At 38.5% G+C, this 17,509-nt stretch overlaps 1 protein-coding gene across 12 annotated transcripts in view; it reads right to left on the bottom strand.

The window, feature by feature from the left end:
- cacna1ab (calcium channel, voltage-dependent, P/Q type, alpha 1A subunit, b) overlaps positions 1-17,509 on the bottom strand; it is a 129,029-nt gene that overhangs the window by 94,445 nt on the left and 17,075 nt on the right. For all 12 annotated transcript variants that reach the window (XM_079858404.1, XM_079858403.1, XM_079858408.1 and 9 more), the window contains exon 3: positions 10,128-10,393. In XM_079858404.1, coding sequence (XP_079714530.1) covers positions 10,128-10,393 — 266 coding nt within the window. The remainder of the gene's footprint in view (positions 1-10,127; positions 10,394-17,509) is intronic.

Below are 17,509 nucleotides of genomic sequence, written 5' to 3'. Positions count from 1 at the left end.
GTAATACAAATATAATCATATATAATATACCAACACTGATCTGTACCAATATTTGATATAGTTATACCGTAAAATATTACTGCATATCTGTACAGTTTCTCATTCATTGTCATTCAATGCTTAGATTGCATAATGTGTGTGTATTTTATGAGGGCAAGAGGACTTCTCACTAGCACACACTTAGCTGTGACTTCTCACTAGTGCACACTTTTATTTCAGAGCTGTTTGATCTATGAGAGGAGGCTGTCGCACCAAATCACATGTTAGCTCTGTCAGAACACACCAACCTGGTCAAACCTGAAAATAAATGGATGACTACAGTATCTGCAGGAAAGGAAAATCACAACTGAGATCTCTTTAATATCGCTCTCCTAGAGAACACCTAGATAAAATGGAAAGCAAAGTCTTCTGCCTTCCAAATTTTTCTTGAGAGTCTCCTTTAGTTTGACAAGAAATTCTCTGATAGTATCTCAAACCATGCTCAGATCTGCTATGATGTCTACAGGTCTACAATCAAAAACTCAAACATTTCATACCAAATACTTCTAAGATCAAAGTTTCTGAGCTAAGTAATTCATTTAATTAGTAACTTATACTTTTACTTTATGTAGACATAGGTCTCATGTGTTTACAATTTTATCTTTTCTGTTATAACCCATACCTGAGCTACAATAGAGCAACCACTTGGGGGACTTATTAATTGGCTCTGTTTGAGCAGCAAATTTACAGTAATTTAAGTCCTGATAATGTTTTCAACTTCAAAATACATTCCTTTTCCTTAAAACGTACAGTACTGTTCAGAAGATTAGGGTCAGTAAAGGTGTGGTCACATTAGCTGACCACATCAGCTGAAAAACTCTCCATTTTCCCTTGTCCATTGTGTAGAGATGTATGAAGCACTTTCAAACCAAGCAGCTTTCTGTTGGTCAGTGCGGTGAATTTGCAAGACTAACTTGAACATGAGCACAGTCTACATGGCAAACTTTTTCACCCTCACACAAAATTCCTTATTGTGAGGATTCTGGCTGGAATTAATTTTTGCCGGAGTTTGACACACACACACACACACACACACACGACATTTGTACTTTTGAGGAATAGAGAATACTCTGAGAATGAGAGGAGAAGGATGTGAGCAAGGATGACAGATATTAGATACAGACAGACAGACGGCCAGACATACAGACAAAATGAAAGAACGATCAATAGAACAAATGATAGATGAAATGATAGCTAGAATGACAGATAGAATGATATAACAAAGAATTGGAACAGAAGAACGAGAGATAGAATGATAAAATAATAGAATGATGAATAGAATAAAATGTTGGAATGGAATGATACAGTGATAAAATGATACATAGAATGAATGATAGAACAAATGATGACAGATGGAATGACAGATAGTACAGAATGGATAGAATAAATGGATGATCGGCTCTATATTAATGCAAACTGATTTGAATACACACACAGTCTCTTCCTCCACCTATACTCATTTTTCTTTCCCTCCTCACCCTTGCCTCTCCCTTTTTCCCTGCTCTCTCAGTTTCTCCTAAGCAGCCCCTGTAATGCCAAATCACACTGTCATCAGAATAATTATTATCATTACCCTCCCTTGCATAAGCACTCCTATTAGTATCCTCTCATTAATGCAGTGTTTTAATCAGAAAATAACAATTAGGCTGGATATCTATTTGATCGATTCAGGACACAGATGAAAACATGGCTCCTGACCAAGAACGGGGGCAAAATATCACAGTACCTCCAGTCTCATTCAGCCATCGGAGGTGGCGGAGGGTTTGTTTTCTGCCACGTACAGAGATGTTCTTACAGTCGCATGGTTTTATAATGAGAAGATTATTAAGAAGAGAAGAGGAGAGGAGCCAAAAGCGTACATGACAAAGAATCAGGAAATGCTTCACAGCACACACTGTGATATTTAACAGGACTGCTCATGCCCAGTGGGCAGAGAAACGCCACCGATATATATAAAACCAGGGCCAGAAACAGTCCAAAGAGAATGTGGGATACCTGAGGCAAAGGCACTTTTAAGTCACATGGAAAAGGGGCATGGGTACAAAACACACATAAGCCTGTAACATGAACAAACTTGCTGCAAACATGGTGCCTGGTTGAAAGGCCAATAAATATCATGTTGATAGAACAGAAAAGCACAGAAGAGACTGTTAAATAAACAAAAGAACAAACCAGCAGCATCTGCTCCGTTTTCCTTTCTACAGTATATCTCTCTCTTTCACTTTGCTGATCTTATCAAGCAACTGGGCTCACAACATCCCTGTCTACCTAAAATACATGAACTAGCTATTTGTCATCGCTTTTTGGCATCAGGCTGTTAAGACTTATCATATGATACACTCTTTGCATCCCGATTTGCATAATATCCGCCCCAAACTGTATTCAAGATTCTTGAATACTATATTTAGGGTGGATAGTATGCAAATTGGGATGCAGGGACTGAGATCACATTGGGTCTGAGTCCTGATGATGTTTCAACTGCAAAATACATTCCTTTTCCCTAAAACGTACAGTACTGTTCAGAAGATTAGGGTCAGTAAAGGTGTGGTCACATTAGCTGACCACATCAGCTGAAAAAGTCTCCATTTTCCCTTGTCCATTGTGTAGAGATGCATGAAGCACTTTCAAACCAAGCAGCTTTCTGTTGGTCAGTGCGGTGAACTTGCAAGACTAACTTGAACATGAGCACAATCTACATGGCAAACTTTTTCACCCTCACACAAAATTACGCCAACCAATATTCCAAGTCTTATGAAGCCATATGATCCATGAAGCAATGTTGTTATTTGCTTAAAGTCGGCAAGAAACAAAACCTAAGGCCGCTCGTCCACCAGGCGCTCTGCTGAAAAGGCCTAGCTGTGGGCACTTCATAGCGTTTTGGCAGCGCAGCGTTTTTTTCAGTTGAGACGCTTAGACACAGATAGTTTGTTTCTGTGTTGTTTCTACATAAAATATTGATACAGCGTAAAGTATTTGCTCTGGCTCTTGTTTTAAATTATTTTGTTTCTTTATTATGCTTGTTGTTGTCATCTGTTGACGTTGTAAAAGCAGAATGTGACAATTGGTCGATGTGGTATTTGTCCCGCCCCTCCTCTACTGTGATTGGACGGCTGACAATGATGAGCGCTGCATTTTACCCAAAGTAAAAAAAAATTAAACTCTCGACGACCGGTAAAAAAAACGGCGATCCTGCCGTTTTAAAAACGCGGCGCTCCCAATGAAAACAATTGGAAAAATACGCCAGTCGCGTGAAAAAGCACTTTGGTGGACACATAGCCTAATGTGATGTATATGCGAGTAAAACAGCTTCTCAAACAAGAAAAAATGTAGGGTGGGACTTGATTTTGTCCGTTAGGAATTGATTGTTCGTTGTGGTTTGCTTTTGCTGTGATCTCATGTGAGTGACAGGCTGCTTGCCCGCTTGCCGATAAACACATCATCAGAGAAGAGAAGATAAGTCATTACAAGAGGAAGGGGAAGTTATTTTGGTTAAAGATTACGAGAGCAAGTGAATTAAAAAAAAATAATGATGTGAACGAATAAATCATTTATAATAAATACTGCAATATTCCACGAAAAAACTAGAATTGTCCATTATGACTCTCAAGTCACATTCATGTTCATATCAATTCAAATATTGCACATCACGCTGTTACAGCAGTGATACAGTATAGATGACTTGTATGGAATAGTTTTTTGCCCTTTTTGGAGCATAATACCTTCGGTTCCTGTTATGAAAAAAGCATATTTTTGTGTTCCACAAAAGAAAGAATGTCAACAGATTTCTAACAACATGAGGGTGAGTAAATGATGACAGCACTTTCAGTTTTTTGAGAACTATCACTTTAAAGACGTCGATAAAATCCGAACTGTGTCTTTAACCATAAGACACAGTAAACTAAAGAGGGAACATGGGAGCTCATAAGGTGAGACTTTCCTTACAGTGACAGCAGTGACACTAAGGCCATACAGCTACTTTGGACAACAGCCAATGGCTCACGCCCAACACATCATGCCAGACAATGGAAAGAACTCTTGAATCTCTCTGTCTCTCTCTGAACGATGAGGGTGATCTGTGCCCACTGAAACACACACACATACAAGAAAGGAATATTCCATGTTCAAAGCAACTTAAGCTTTATCAACTATGACAATCTGTCAATTACCACGGAAAAGAATTTAGACTTTTTTTTTGTCCATTACTGAGAAGAAACAAACAAAAATAGTTTAAAGCAATGCAATTTAAGTCTACTGTATGTGTCAAGGCACCCTGGGAGGTTTAAAGGCAGATATGCTGTTGAAACCTCTATGCAATACCGTTAGCTCAAAAGATTGTGGTTGGTAAGATGTTTATGTTTTTGAAAGAATTTTCTTATGCTCAGAAAAGCTGATCAAAAACACAGACATATTGTGAAATGTTACAATTTAATATAACTGTTTAAATCTGTTTAATTTGCTTATAGTGCAGGAATTGAAGATTAGATTTATATTGGTTTTGCGGAGTTTAAACGGATAGCTATCCAATCAGTAAAAATGCAAAAATAGGCCCATTGGAAACCTGTTTTTCAAAGTCTAATTTAAACATGAAAACAAACTTGATTGTAAAAAGGATTTTGACAAATTGAAAACAAATTTTATGAAAAATTGCTTTAGAAATATTTAAGGTTCTGTTCAATTTCTATGTTAGCCATTAGGAATATTTAAAATATGTTTATGTGTATATATACATATGGGGGGGGGGGATTGGGTATGGGTTGTGGCACAGTGATCAACTCGTAAACTTAAAAATGGCACTTCATGACAAAAAGCTTGCCATACATACCCAATATCAAATTATGATTTACAAATCATCGCTAAAAACTTATAATGTAAAGTATACAAATTAAAATGATTTTGAGCAATGGGCAAAATTAAAACCCCAAAATTTCTAATATTGTCCGATATGGTACTTGCATATCAAGCATCTCTAGAAAACAATTAAACTCTTTATCAAATCACAGTCTCAAATCTACTGAGATCCAATCAACTGCAACCTGGGTCCAGCCAAGCATCTAAATGTGGTTTAGCAAAGCATTATGGGAGCTGCAAAAAGGTTATGATCTCAAAGCTTTCCTGGACTTTCTTCCTCCAAATAGAAGGGCAAATGCATCAGCAGGACAACAAAATTAATAATATTAATAAAAAAAACATTATTTGGTATTCATAAAAAAGACCTTTTACCAGCAGAGGGTACCTAAAGGTTATGGCAATAAGGAAGGAAATGTCCAACTGGGAAGCAAAAAAGAGCATTTCAATATGAATATGTGTGGGAGAGTGTGTCTGTGTGTCTAAGAGGGTTACACAATAAACATGGTTATTGTGAAGTGCATTGTGACGTTTTCCTTACTCTTTGAGTAACACTCAGATGCACATACACACACACACACAGACCATTAGATGCTTCTTCTGCTCAAACTATGTTGTATCCCTTCTAGTCTGCACTGCAGCGGAGAGCCAGATTGTGTTTTATAGCCAGAGAAAAGCAATGGATTTAGTGTCTGGTATCTGGTATGTGTGTGTGGGTGTGCGAGTGTGAGCATGTATCCATTTCTTGTGTGTCTCTACGATTGCACACTGAAGCGTGAATGTCCCACATGGTGTGTGTGTGTGTGATGCCATAGGCTGGTGCTGAGTCCTGGCCCGGTTCCTTTTTCCTTTGGTCTCCTGAGGAGATTGATCCTACAGAACAGGTGTCACTGTTTTAGCTGCCTTAGTTCATGTGCGTGTGCTTGTGTGTTTGATGCCACAGGCTGTGCCGCCCTACCAAGTCTCCACTCACCCAGCAATGATCCCTCCACTGTGTGTTACTGCTGATGCACAATCTCCATTCAGCTTGGACACGAGGCCAAAGTGTGAAACCAGCCGAAACATTTACAAACCCCTGTTCTTCTGTTATTACACATCACTGCATCCATTAATGCAAGGGCTTACTATTATATGTGACCATGCCATTGACCATGAAGCAAGGAAAAAAAAAAAAAACATGTCCAGGTCATTTTCAGGGTTATTTTTTTTCATTTAAGGGGACCTATTATGCCCTTTTACAAAGTCTTTATTTTGTTTTTAATGCTTGAGTGTTCAAAAAACACATTATTTTTCACATATTTACATTGTTGCAGCACCTCTCTTACCAGTCTGTCAGTAACGCTCTGGGGTGCGTTTCTCAAAAGCACCGTTGGCCAACTAGGGTTGCAAGTTCAGTTGAATTGTGTTGATAACAAAGCAACTTGTGACTATAGATGGTTTCAGAAAACCCCTGTTTAATTCCTGTCTCAGCTCCACCTTCCGAAAAGCGCAATGTGCTCTGATTGGTCAGCTTGATTGGTGTGTTGTGATTGGTCACGCCCCTTACCATAACCGCGAGTTTTAGTACACTACTAATGCAACTCAACCAGGTCCCTTTTTATGTGTATAACTTGGGCGGGAATTATTTAAATGAGGGATATTGTGACATTTATGTTGCCGGAATAAAATTCAAGACTACAATCAAGGCGTTTCAGGGAGTTCAGAAACAGTGCTTACTGATATAGAGAATAACTCCCATTCGAGTGAACTTTGTGATTTGTAAATTTGCAGACCTTCTTCAAAGAAAGTTGAAAATGTAAAAAAAAAAAAAAGCATAATAGGACACTTTAAACCTAAAAACTGAAAAATTTACATTAAATTAAGTTAAATTAAACAAAAAATAATATTGAAAAAAATAAATAATAAAAATGACGACAGCACAAAAAATGTATACAAATTTAACACAAAACTCACATGAAAAAATATATTTAAAAAAATCTAATTCAAAATATTAATAATTGTTTTTGAATTAACATAAAATATATTTTGCATAAAGAAAATGTGAAAAAGAACAATTTGCATGAATTGGCATAAAGAAAATTTTATTATTTTTGTACTAAGATTTTTTTTCCACCACCTTTTCCTCCAAAATGTTTCTTAACATGGGACGTTTTGCTTCAGGTTTACTGAGCAAACTTTACTATAAAGAACCTTAATGGGTGTATGTTACCCACTTTCCCATTCTCAATATTCTTAATAGTGATATTCTTACTTTCTCAATTTAGTCATTTTTTGTTGTATTACATTTAAAAATGTAGTAAAATTATATTTTTCATTAATCTTATTTTAAAGACACTACCATAAGTAAATTAAGTGTATCTACTGTACGTAATTCAATAAATTAAATCAGTATTTTTTCAGCATTACAGTAGAGTATGAATAAAGAATACTGTTTCTTTGCATTTGGGAAAAGGATAATATTATAGGAAATGTGCTTAACTGTCATTCAAACGTCAATATGCAAAAAAAAAACAACTAATATAACATAATAGCTTAATTTCTTTACATTCTTATATTTATCTATTAATTCTAGGGTGAGTTATGACCGATCAAACTGATTTTTAACTGTCATTTAAAAAAACTTCCACCCTGCTCTAAAAATGAACACCATGTGCTTGATCTCTATGATGCTATCTTTGGTCAAATAGCTACAAATCTGTTTCACTTGCATCACACATGCACACACACACGCACATCCAAAAGGACAGAAATGAGTGTACCTCCCCAGATCACTCTTTTTTCCATTCTTTTACCGTTTCCTCTCACATGCTCATGCCCAGTGAGTCCAACAGAACCCCAGGAAGCACCACCACCATACAGACAACAGAGAGAATGAGCAGATGGTCTGAGAGAATCAGAGAGAGAGAGATGGCAAAAGGAAAGGGGAGGCGTAGGAGCATGAGAGAGGGAATTTTTTTACTGGCACTCATACAAGCAAAGACCTTATAAACTCATCATTCCGACAGAGTATTTTTAAAACAGTCTAACACCTCTACCATCGCACTGTTTTACCAAACTATTAGCACTCGGATGGAAAAAGAAGTTATAAGCAACCAGCCAATATACTGAGCTAAGGAAACTGACCAATAGAAAGTTTTGCTGCTGACTAAAACCAAACGGTGGCAGAGAAGGACTGTTATCACAATAGCTGCCCTGTCCAGTTCTTGAATAACCTCTACTCTACAGAGATTTTTAAACTCAACAGCAAGTTACATGCGACAACTCTCCAAGAGATGGAGTATACATTAGCATTAGTACCTCTTCTCTGTAACAGTAAAGCTAATATTAGAGAAATTATCGTACACCTCAACTCATGGCAGTCTGCCAATCATGATAGAAGAACTGATCAATTAAAGTCTTTTAAAAGTTGCTATTGCATTGCCTTGATCCATGTCTTTCCGCATAAGTGTATGCACAGGGAAGAAGAATAGTGTTGGCCTAGTCGATGTCCCAAAAGTTCAATGTGAAAGGGAACTTTACCAATTCAGGGATCATACTCTTTTGCATCCTTTAGCGAGCCTTCAGGATATAAGGAGACTTATCTTGTAAAAAGTCTTCTGCAAGTACCTTTTAATGTAATACATTTGGTAGATGACAAGCAGCAGTAAAGAATACAAGATGCATGAAATCTTTAATGGACAGTTCACAAAAAAAAAAAAAAATCAGTCATTTTTTAGTCAACCTCATGTTGTTCCACACATTTATGAGTTCTTCCGTGAAACAAAAAAGGATATTTTGAAGTCTCAAGGTCTTTTGTCCATACAATGAAAGTCAGTGGGGTCCAATCTTTTGTGTTCCACAGAAGAAAAAAGGTCATACAGGCTACTTAATAAATTGTCGTTTTTATGTGAACTATCACCTTTTGTCTTCAAAATCAATGGCCTGGTTTCACAGACAGACGTAGATTACACCAGGATTACGCCTTAGTTTAATTAAGACATCTAAGTAGCTTTTATAAACATTAAAACATTACTGGTGTGCATCTTGAGAGAAAGCAATGGCACTGACATATTTTGAGATATGTCAGTGCAAGTTGCTTTCAGTTAAAACAGCTCAAACATGCATTTTTGTCCAGGACTAGGCTTAAGCCTTGTCTGTGAAACCAGAGGAAAATGTATTATCTTAGTGACTTCAAACTACTTATGTTTTTTATGCGCATTATAATTTTTCACAATTCGCTACTCTCTGTGTTTTCATGTAATCAGGACTACCAGCTCAATTCTGACTAAGCCACCACTTGATGTGGTTTACTCAACTGTGCACACACAGTATTGAAAGGCAACTTCATCTCTCTCCTTGTTTTTTCGCTCCACACTGCAAGGCTCCATTAAAGCTCATATGCTGACATCAGCAGCCCCCCTCCACACTCACACAGGCACTCAAACAGTCACTTGCACACTCCACCAATCCCAGCCAGCGGGAAACCACGCACACCCACGCAGCCACAGGCCTCTGAACACAGACCTGCACACCTAACACATGCTTACACATGGATATGAAAACACATGCACATCAGGCCTGGCTCCACAGGGGGGAAAATGCCAGCCTAGCCCACCCTGGCAACCACCTCCCTCTTTATTGGGTAGAGTACTGGGGTGTTCTCTAAGATGCTCTATAGAAAATGTAAAAGAGTGCGGTACAATCTCCTTAATATTACAGGAATAATAAAGAATATTTATAGACTACTTTAAGTGGGAAAAAACATGTTCAAAATGTCTACATTAGCTTTGCTGAACAGTGACGGCTCATCCAAAAACAACATGGTGCTTTGATGTACCACAATACTGAACTTCTCTTATTTGCATGCTACGTTAAGGTATTTTAAACAATACCATGGCATTAGAAATGGTATTTGTCCTAAAATCCAAACCAAAGGGTAATACTATGGTAGGCAACTTAAAAGAATTAAAAAAAAAAAACCTAGAGGAATCTGGTGCTGTTGCTCAGCATCTCAAAATGTTCTACAACCAACGATAAATAACTAAATGTATAAAAAAAGTAGCGTTTGAATATTAATCATTACATCCTTTATGCTTAATTATAATGATTTGGTTGAATAATTAACTTACATTATAGAGATGTCTAGAAGAAATGGAGGCAGCATCAAGCAGGGGCCAGTGAAGGAGCCATCACTAACCTATAACATATTACAAATCTGTACCTGTTCCCAGGAGCCCTCGTATCTGGGTTTAGTAAAGGATATGGCCATTCGGTGATCTTTTTGGCGTATTTTCGAATTATGTTGTCTTCACTGAAGAGAAACAGAGAGCGGTTGACCGTCAGGCAGTTCTGTCGGACCGGGATCGGGTTGTAGAGGGCCATGGTCCGGGCTCTCTGGGCCATCGATTGCTTGTACATCCTCTGGGCCCCTGGCGGGCCGCCCTGCCTGCTGCCGCCGCGGCCGGGTCCCCCCTGACCGGAGCCCCCGCCGCCGTACCTGGCCGGCACTTCGTCTCCGAACCGAGCCATTCTGTAGACACCAAACGCCAATCGTTACGAAGCAGCCGAGAAGGGGGTGAAGTCTCAGGGTGACAACACCACATTACACCCCATCCGCCTCAGCACAGAGCACACAGACATTCAGATCTGATCTTCATGGTTAAGAAATGTCCATCATAAAGCACCAAACAAGATCAGTGGTTGGGGAAATGTGTGTGAGAGCGTGTCAGCGCCAAAAAGGGACTCAGATAACGAGATTGATGGATGGATAGATGGAGTATGTCCTTTCAATGGTGCAATCAGCTCAACAAATAGTCAAACAAATAGTCAAACATAAAGAGATAAAATGTCGACGAATTATCTTCCTCAGGAGGGTGGGATCCACATTTTAAGAAGTATTTCCCGTCTCAACAGCTCGGTGTGGGTCGTCTTGCCATTTGCAAGGTGTGCATACAGATCCTTTTAGCATAATTGCGTTAATAAATTACATGTAAATTAGCATCAACTATATTAGGTCTAATACGTCTTTCTGAGGAGTTGCATTCTTGTTTTTTTTTTCTATATCCACAAGACGAAAATAGAATAGAAAAATGGTGAAAACCTTTTAATTATTAATTTATTTCTGTGGTATCCGCAATGTTTGGTATACTATGGCAATATTCAGACTCCCCTCCGCCAAACTCTCGAATTACACTCGCAAATGCAGACAACGGGGCTTCCCCAAAAAAATCCACACCTCGGTCACATTTGTTGATTTTAGTCATTTAAGTTTATCTGCTTTTTTAGAGCCATATCGGTCCTATATGGTGGGCGTGAGCGCGCGCTGGGAAAACAAAAAACACCATGTCAAGATATAATGATGATCTCTTGCGGTTTCTCCCTCAATTCTTCACTAAACACAATTATCATCTATACTCCAGGACTCGTAGACAAATCCAAGACGCGAAAAATCCGACGGTGGTCGTTGAAATGAGCATAATCAGTTTTGGAGAGGCGCCGGAGCGCGTGGATTGAAGCTCGAGCTCGCATCTTCTGTGGTAACCGAGAGGAACCAAGAGGCACCCATCGCCTGAAGCCCCCCTAAAATGCTCCGCCTCGGGGTTTTTCTGTCGCCTCAGTGGACGACGACCGATTATTTCGGATTTAAAAGTTTTATTTTTGGCGGAGAAAATGAAACGGAGACGCGGGGTCTCGAGCGCAATCCTCTTCAGATCAGCTGGCGGGTTTAGAGCATCTGATCAATTTAACGCTCGTGCTCAAGCCTTGCAGCACATGACGCGCGTCCCCGTAGCGATTCGCTTATCCTCCAGCTCACTCCTCCTTATGGCCAAGACAAGACTCAACCGAACAGTGCGTGCCATTTTGCTTCTTCTCGCAAACCGTGTGAGACGAGACATTATCCAAAGGCGATGGATGGATTCATATCTCTCAATACGTATTGTGTCTGAGTCATACACTTTTCCGGAAGAGGGAGTGTGTACTTGTTGACCAAGTATGGATTTATGGGGACTTTACAGTGTCCTTATTCCACATTAAATGTTACTATATTTAATCACTACACTGAAAAATGTACGGTTCAGAAATGACCTGAAACTATTATTCAACTAACTATTATTACCTAAAACTATAACTATTACCTGAAGCATTTTAGTAACTATTTTTTGTAGGTCATTAAAGTGTATAATATTAATATACAAATCTTTTTGACCAATTAAAATACGTAAATGTACACATAAAAGAAGTGGTGGTACAATGGAATCCACATTTTGTTACAGTAGCATAAAACATCATCAGGAAACACACAACACAAAAATAATGCTATAAACATTAACTAAACAATATGAATGCAACATAAAACACTCCAATGGACACTATTTTCAAAAAGTTTGGGGTCAATGAGGGTTTTTTTTTTTTCTATTCATCAAATCCTAAAAAAAAAACAAAAAAAAAACGAATGAATGAATCACAGTTTCCAGAAAAATATTAAGCAGCACAACAGTTTTCAACACTGATAATAAATGTCTCTTGAGCACCAAATCAGCATATTAGAATGATTTCTGAAGGATCATGTGACATTGAAGACTGGAGTAATGATGCTGAAAATTCAGGTTTGGCATCACAGGAATAAATAACTTTTTAAAAAATATATTCAACGAAGAAAAGAAAGTTATTTTAAATTGTAATAATATTTCACAATATCACAGTTTTTTCTGAATTTTTTTATTAAATAAATGCAGGCCTGGTGAGCATAAAATACGTCTTTCAAAAAAATATTACCGACCCCAAACGTTTGAACAGCCACGCACCGTATATAACTAATAATATAAAAGAAGAGTTTAATAAAAAAAAAAAAGATGGTTTGATGGGAAACCAAATTCTGGGAATGTCCCTTTGCCCATAAAGCGATTTACTTTTTAGTTATTTTAAATATATAAGTTTAACATTTTCTTTTACTGCAAAAATATACAGTGTCTTATAAACATTTAAATATAATTTAAATATTTTCCCTAATTTTATGAGGTAAGTTCCACTGTTTTTTACATCGTAAAATTAGTCAAATTAAATGCAATGTCCTTTAAATATATATTTTTTAATATGATAATTAGATCTTTTTAGCGTAGGCTATATGGTAGATAACTTACAGTACAGTTAACCAATAACACGTTTTTATATAACATTGCAATGTGATGCTCTCTCTCTGAACAGACAGTTTGTCAGCCTGAAAAGACACTCAGGAGAGAGTGTGTGTCCTAAAAACACTCTGCTCATATCATGCCCATCTGTCCACCTGGCACCAGCCTCTGAAATGCCTTTGGTTGCTAATTCCCTGGGTTTACTCTCCAGCTAAACTTGCTGAGAAAACGTGTCCGATTTCCATCTGAAGACAGCTGGTGGCATACTAAAGGGCTGTGAACTGAATTTGGAAATGTTCTGTTTGAAGGAATGCGTAATATTTGCAGTGTAAAATCAACGGGCGCTCTAGATTGACGCTGTCCGTGGTGCTGAAACTGCACTATCCCCCTGCACTGAAACTGCGCTATCCGTGGTCCTGAAATCAAAGAACAAACTCTATATCAGAAATATAGCGGTGCAGGTACAGCATGATTAGTCAGCGCACTTGTTCCGGGAGCTTTCGAGTCAAGCTGCCCATAATAATGCAATAAAAGGGGAGGATTCCCGCTGAGGAGGTGGAGTGGTTGTCCTGGTAGTGGGCGAGCGTGAGTGTCGGTAAGGGGCGTGGATGCGCAGTCTGTAGCGTATCTGCCGGAGCGCCTGGTGTAATGCAACAAAGATGATGAGCCTCCGCGTTGAGAGACATGGTTAATTAAGGCATAATGCATTCGCTTGGGGAGACAATTTGACAAAAGGTTTTATAACACACAGCACAGAGGGGAGAGAGAGAGACAGAGAGAGAAATCACCATTGCAGCACACACTGCACATAGGTGACTATTCACTGCTAGCCTTCAGCAACACATTTTATAATTAATTTCTGAGCTCTTTTGTTGTTGTACAGTCCAATTTTTGACATTTGCATCAGAACCAGTTCAAATGCAATAAATAAGGCAGACAATTAAATCAATGTTTATATATCTTGTGTGCATTCTGTGCAGCATGCCTGTGTGTAGATGTAACAGCATGCTATGCGTTCCTGTGTTTCTGGCTGAGCCGTGAGACTGAGTCGTGCTGGGGCCCTGATGTGCACCATTGTCATTCAGACCGCGTTCACACGGAAACCCTGCAGGAAGCACCCAGTGCTCCCCCGCATTCTCTCTCTCTCTCCCTCTGGCTTGCTTTTTGCTCTCTCTCTCTCCCCGGCCCGCTCCTCTCCTTATTCGTTCCATCCTTCCACTTCCTCTCTCACTGCGCCCATCTAGCCTCAAGTACAGCAAGAAGCCGAGAGAATGTATCAGAACACATGGGAAAAGGAAGTCGGGAATGCAAATATGAGTGCGTTTGTTTATAATGGTAAGACATATAACTCTCTAACCACCTGCTCTCTAAGCTCTGGCCCTTCAGGAATATACAGGGTTACCAGATGGTGTTTTGACTGAGCATAGCGTGAAGCATGATAACCCTTACATCCATCCACACACAAGCAAGCAGTGAGCATATAGGAAATAGGAAAGCAGACAATTAATTGTTATAAAACAATTAGGTTGGGAGAATTTTGCATTCGCCCTATCTTCCAACCAAAAAAAGTACTGGATAAATGAATCAATAGAGTTGGAATTATATGCTGTGCCACTAGTAATGTTGGTGTTGTTTTATATCACTTTTCAGGTGCATTTTCATTTTAAAATGACTGAAATAAGTCAAACAGCATGTAGAGCACATGAGGATGCACAGAAAATCACCACATGCCAAGAACCCATGAGTCTCTGAGCAATAAAGAGCGTGTATGCGGAGACGGAGGGGGGGCTACTATATTTAAACCGGGCTAGCGAGTGCAATAGATTCATCCTCAGCTTTTCTCGGTGTATGGCAGCAGGAGGTGTGTGTAGCCTCTTTACAGGCTGTCTCAAGAGGTTAGAATATGCTCGAGAACTCGCTTACTCTACTGCTCTGTGACTGCAACACATTAGAAAGCACCTCGCTCAGCCACAGCAAGAACAAATGCCCCAGCTTGGAGGTGTCAATCAAAGCAATCAGATGTGACAAGACTACACTTGTGGCAATAGATGCTGTCATTATAATCCCAAAAACAAGTTGCTCTTATGAAGTCTTGGAGGAAGAGTCGGAGAAATAGTCTTACTCAAACTTCACTCTGATGCTCAGCCAGGAGAGATCTGGGTTTAAGGGACAATGCAACAATACAGTGGCCCAAAAATATATTTAGATACTTAAAACTGCATGAACTGCATTCCAGTAGAACATACATATCAAACCAATCAGCATCTGCAAGAAACTTATATGGACAATTACTTTTACTTTTATTACTTTTCTCCATTTTTAGTGGCAATCAAGTCATGAAACATTCAACAAACAGTGTCCAAATTCTATTTATCTTCATTGAACATTACATCTATTGTTGTCATTACAATTCTTCTTTCTTTTGTGAAATGTTTGTGCTATCTGTCTTTAAAATAAATAAATAAATAAATAGCTATATTATATTTGTGTGTCTCCAATTGCATACACCTGTGTCCAGTAATCTGCACTTGAGTTTTAAGGCTGAGCCAGTCTTGAGTTCTGTCCAGAAAACGATTCTATACTCAATGATTCATAAACCTAAATAATTCATAGCAGCCATGCATACTAGCCCAGCTCTCATTATTAAACTTTGATCTGTTTAACTCTCTGCAGCATCTCCAAATGTAAGTATGAGTGTGTGGATGTTTTCCTAATACAGCTTTGGGACTGGAAGAACATCTCTTTTGTCGTTTTTCTCTTCCATTAGTCTTCACTCTCCAACTCACTTTTCTGTCACTTCTTTTTTCTTTGTTTAATTCAAACTGCAAAATGTACACACACATACACATCATCACCAACCTGACAATGCATTACCCAGAATTATATCTACGCACTGATGCATGTTGGCCTGTCTTCAATTGGTTAATATTTTATTAGGCAATACATTAAGTACCAAGGTGCTTCAGTACAAAGAAAGGTTCCGCTCTATATACTTCCAAATGATCAGAACTGATCTTTCTGACCTAGAAAATTTCAATATTTCCTAAAACATTATTATAATCAAAAAGTTATATCTGTTAATATTATTTAATGAACTTGAGCTAACATTAACTAACAATAGATAGTTGTATTTATATTAACTAACATTAATAAAGGTTACTAAATGTCTAACAAATGTATTGATCATTGTTAGTTAATGCATTAATGTTAACTGATGAGTTCTTACTGTAAAGTGTTATGCACATACAGACATTTACACATATGTATTTTTAAAGAGTACATTTTTGGCTGACCTTTCCTTTAATATTAAATTTGATTCATTTAAATATTAGTATTAAATATGAATTGTATACTTAATTGTGGTTTGTCTTCTTGAATCTGTCACATTGTGTGATGATTCTCTCGTATCAGAACAATCTCTTGTATCTTGACGGTATTGTTTTTTGCTGCCTTTCAGATGCTGATATTCCAAAAATAAATGGATATCTGACATTTATTTTGTTATATCAAATATCTTGTCTTTATCTGCATCTTTTTCATCCAGTTCTTAGGCCAATGAGGTTAAATGGATAGATTCTTCAGAGAGAGAGAGAAGGATAGCAGAAGAGGGAGAGTTTATGAGTGGGGGGGAATTAAGTGACAGAGAGAGGAATGGGAGAGGATGGGAGAAGAGCCACAGTAATTAGGAGATTGGTCTTTTTTGGCTGTTCTGTGTGTTTGCAGAGGGACTGAGTGTGTATTAATTAATGAACTGATTGATGAGGGGGATGGAGGGAGAGAGCGAATGGAGGGGTGAGTCTGCACTGCTGGCCTCAGCTAATGGCCTAAGACTGTTGTGGAGTAAGCAGTCTACTGAGGAGGATCAGCACTTACACACACACACACACACACACACACACACACACACACACACGCTGAGTGTTTGCACACACTGTATGTGCACAGAAACATCTACAATATAAAGACACATGCATTTAAGCTTAATTTGCATAGTCGAGAATCAGAGGGAGTCAGAGCGGCCCGCTCCCCGCTGAGACAATGGCCCTTCTGACCCTCCGACAACATCCAGGATGTTTGAAATGATCGTTGAGTCACTGGGACAGACTGAGCAATGACCAATGGCCTTATTATCTCACTGATGTACAGACGAGCTCATTGTCCTGATAGGATATGATCCAAAATCTCCTCTCCAAATGCAAAGCCACATATCAACATAACTGCATTTTTCTTATATTGAGTCAGGATAGTCTTGGTTAATTAAATGTAAATGGTATTCAGTAGCGACAGATCTTTTATTCTGTAATGTACATCCAAGTGTAATGGATTCAGGGCAATAACCACAATAGATATTGAGGGGGATACGTCAACCCCCCACCCCCAAATCTCAATATTTGATATTGTTAATGCTGCTCTGCTGCGCACTATTATGCACTGCTCTGTTTGTTGCTAGGATGACAAAAAGTTTTAAAATCTACATTGTTGGGCTTGTCTGCTTCAGCGGTCTAACAGTGCTC

This window comes from Squalius cephalus (assembly GCF_949319135.1).
Source record: "Squalius cephalus genome assembly, chromosome: 22".
Taxonomy (NCBI): Eukaryota; Metazoa; Chordata; class Actinopteri; order Cypriniformes; family Leuciscidae; genus Squalius; species Squalius cephalus.
Note: the sequence above shows the minus strand (reverse complement) of the source record. Positions and strands in the feature narration are given on the sequence as shown.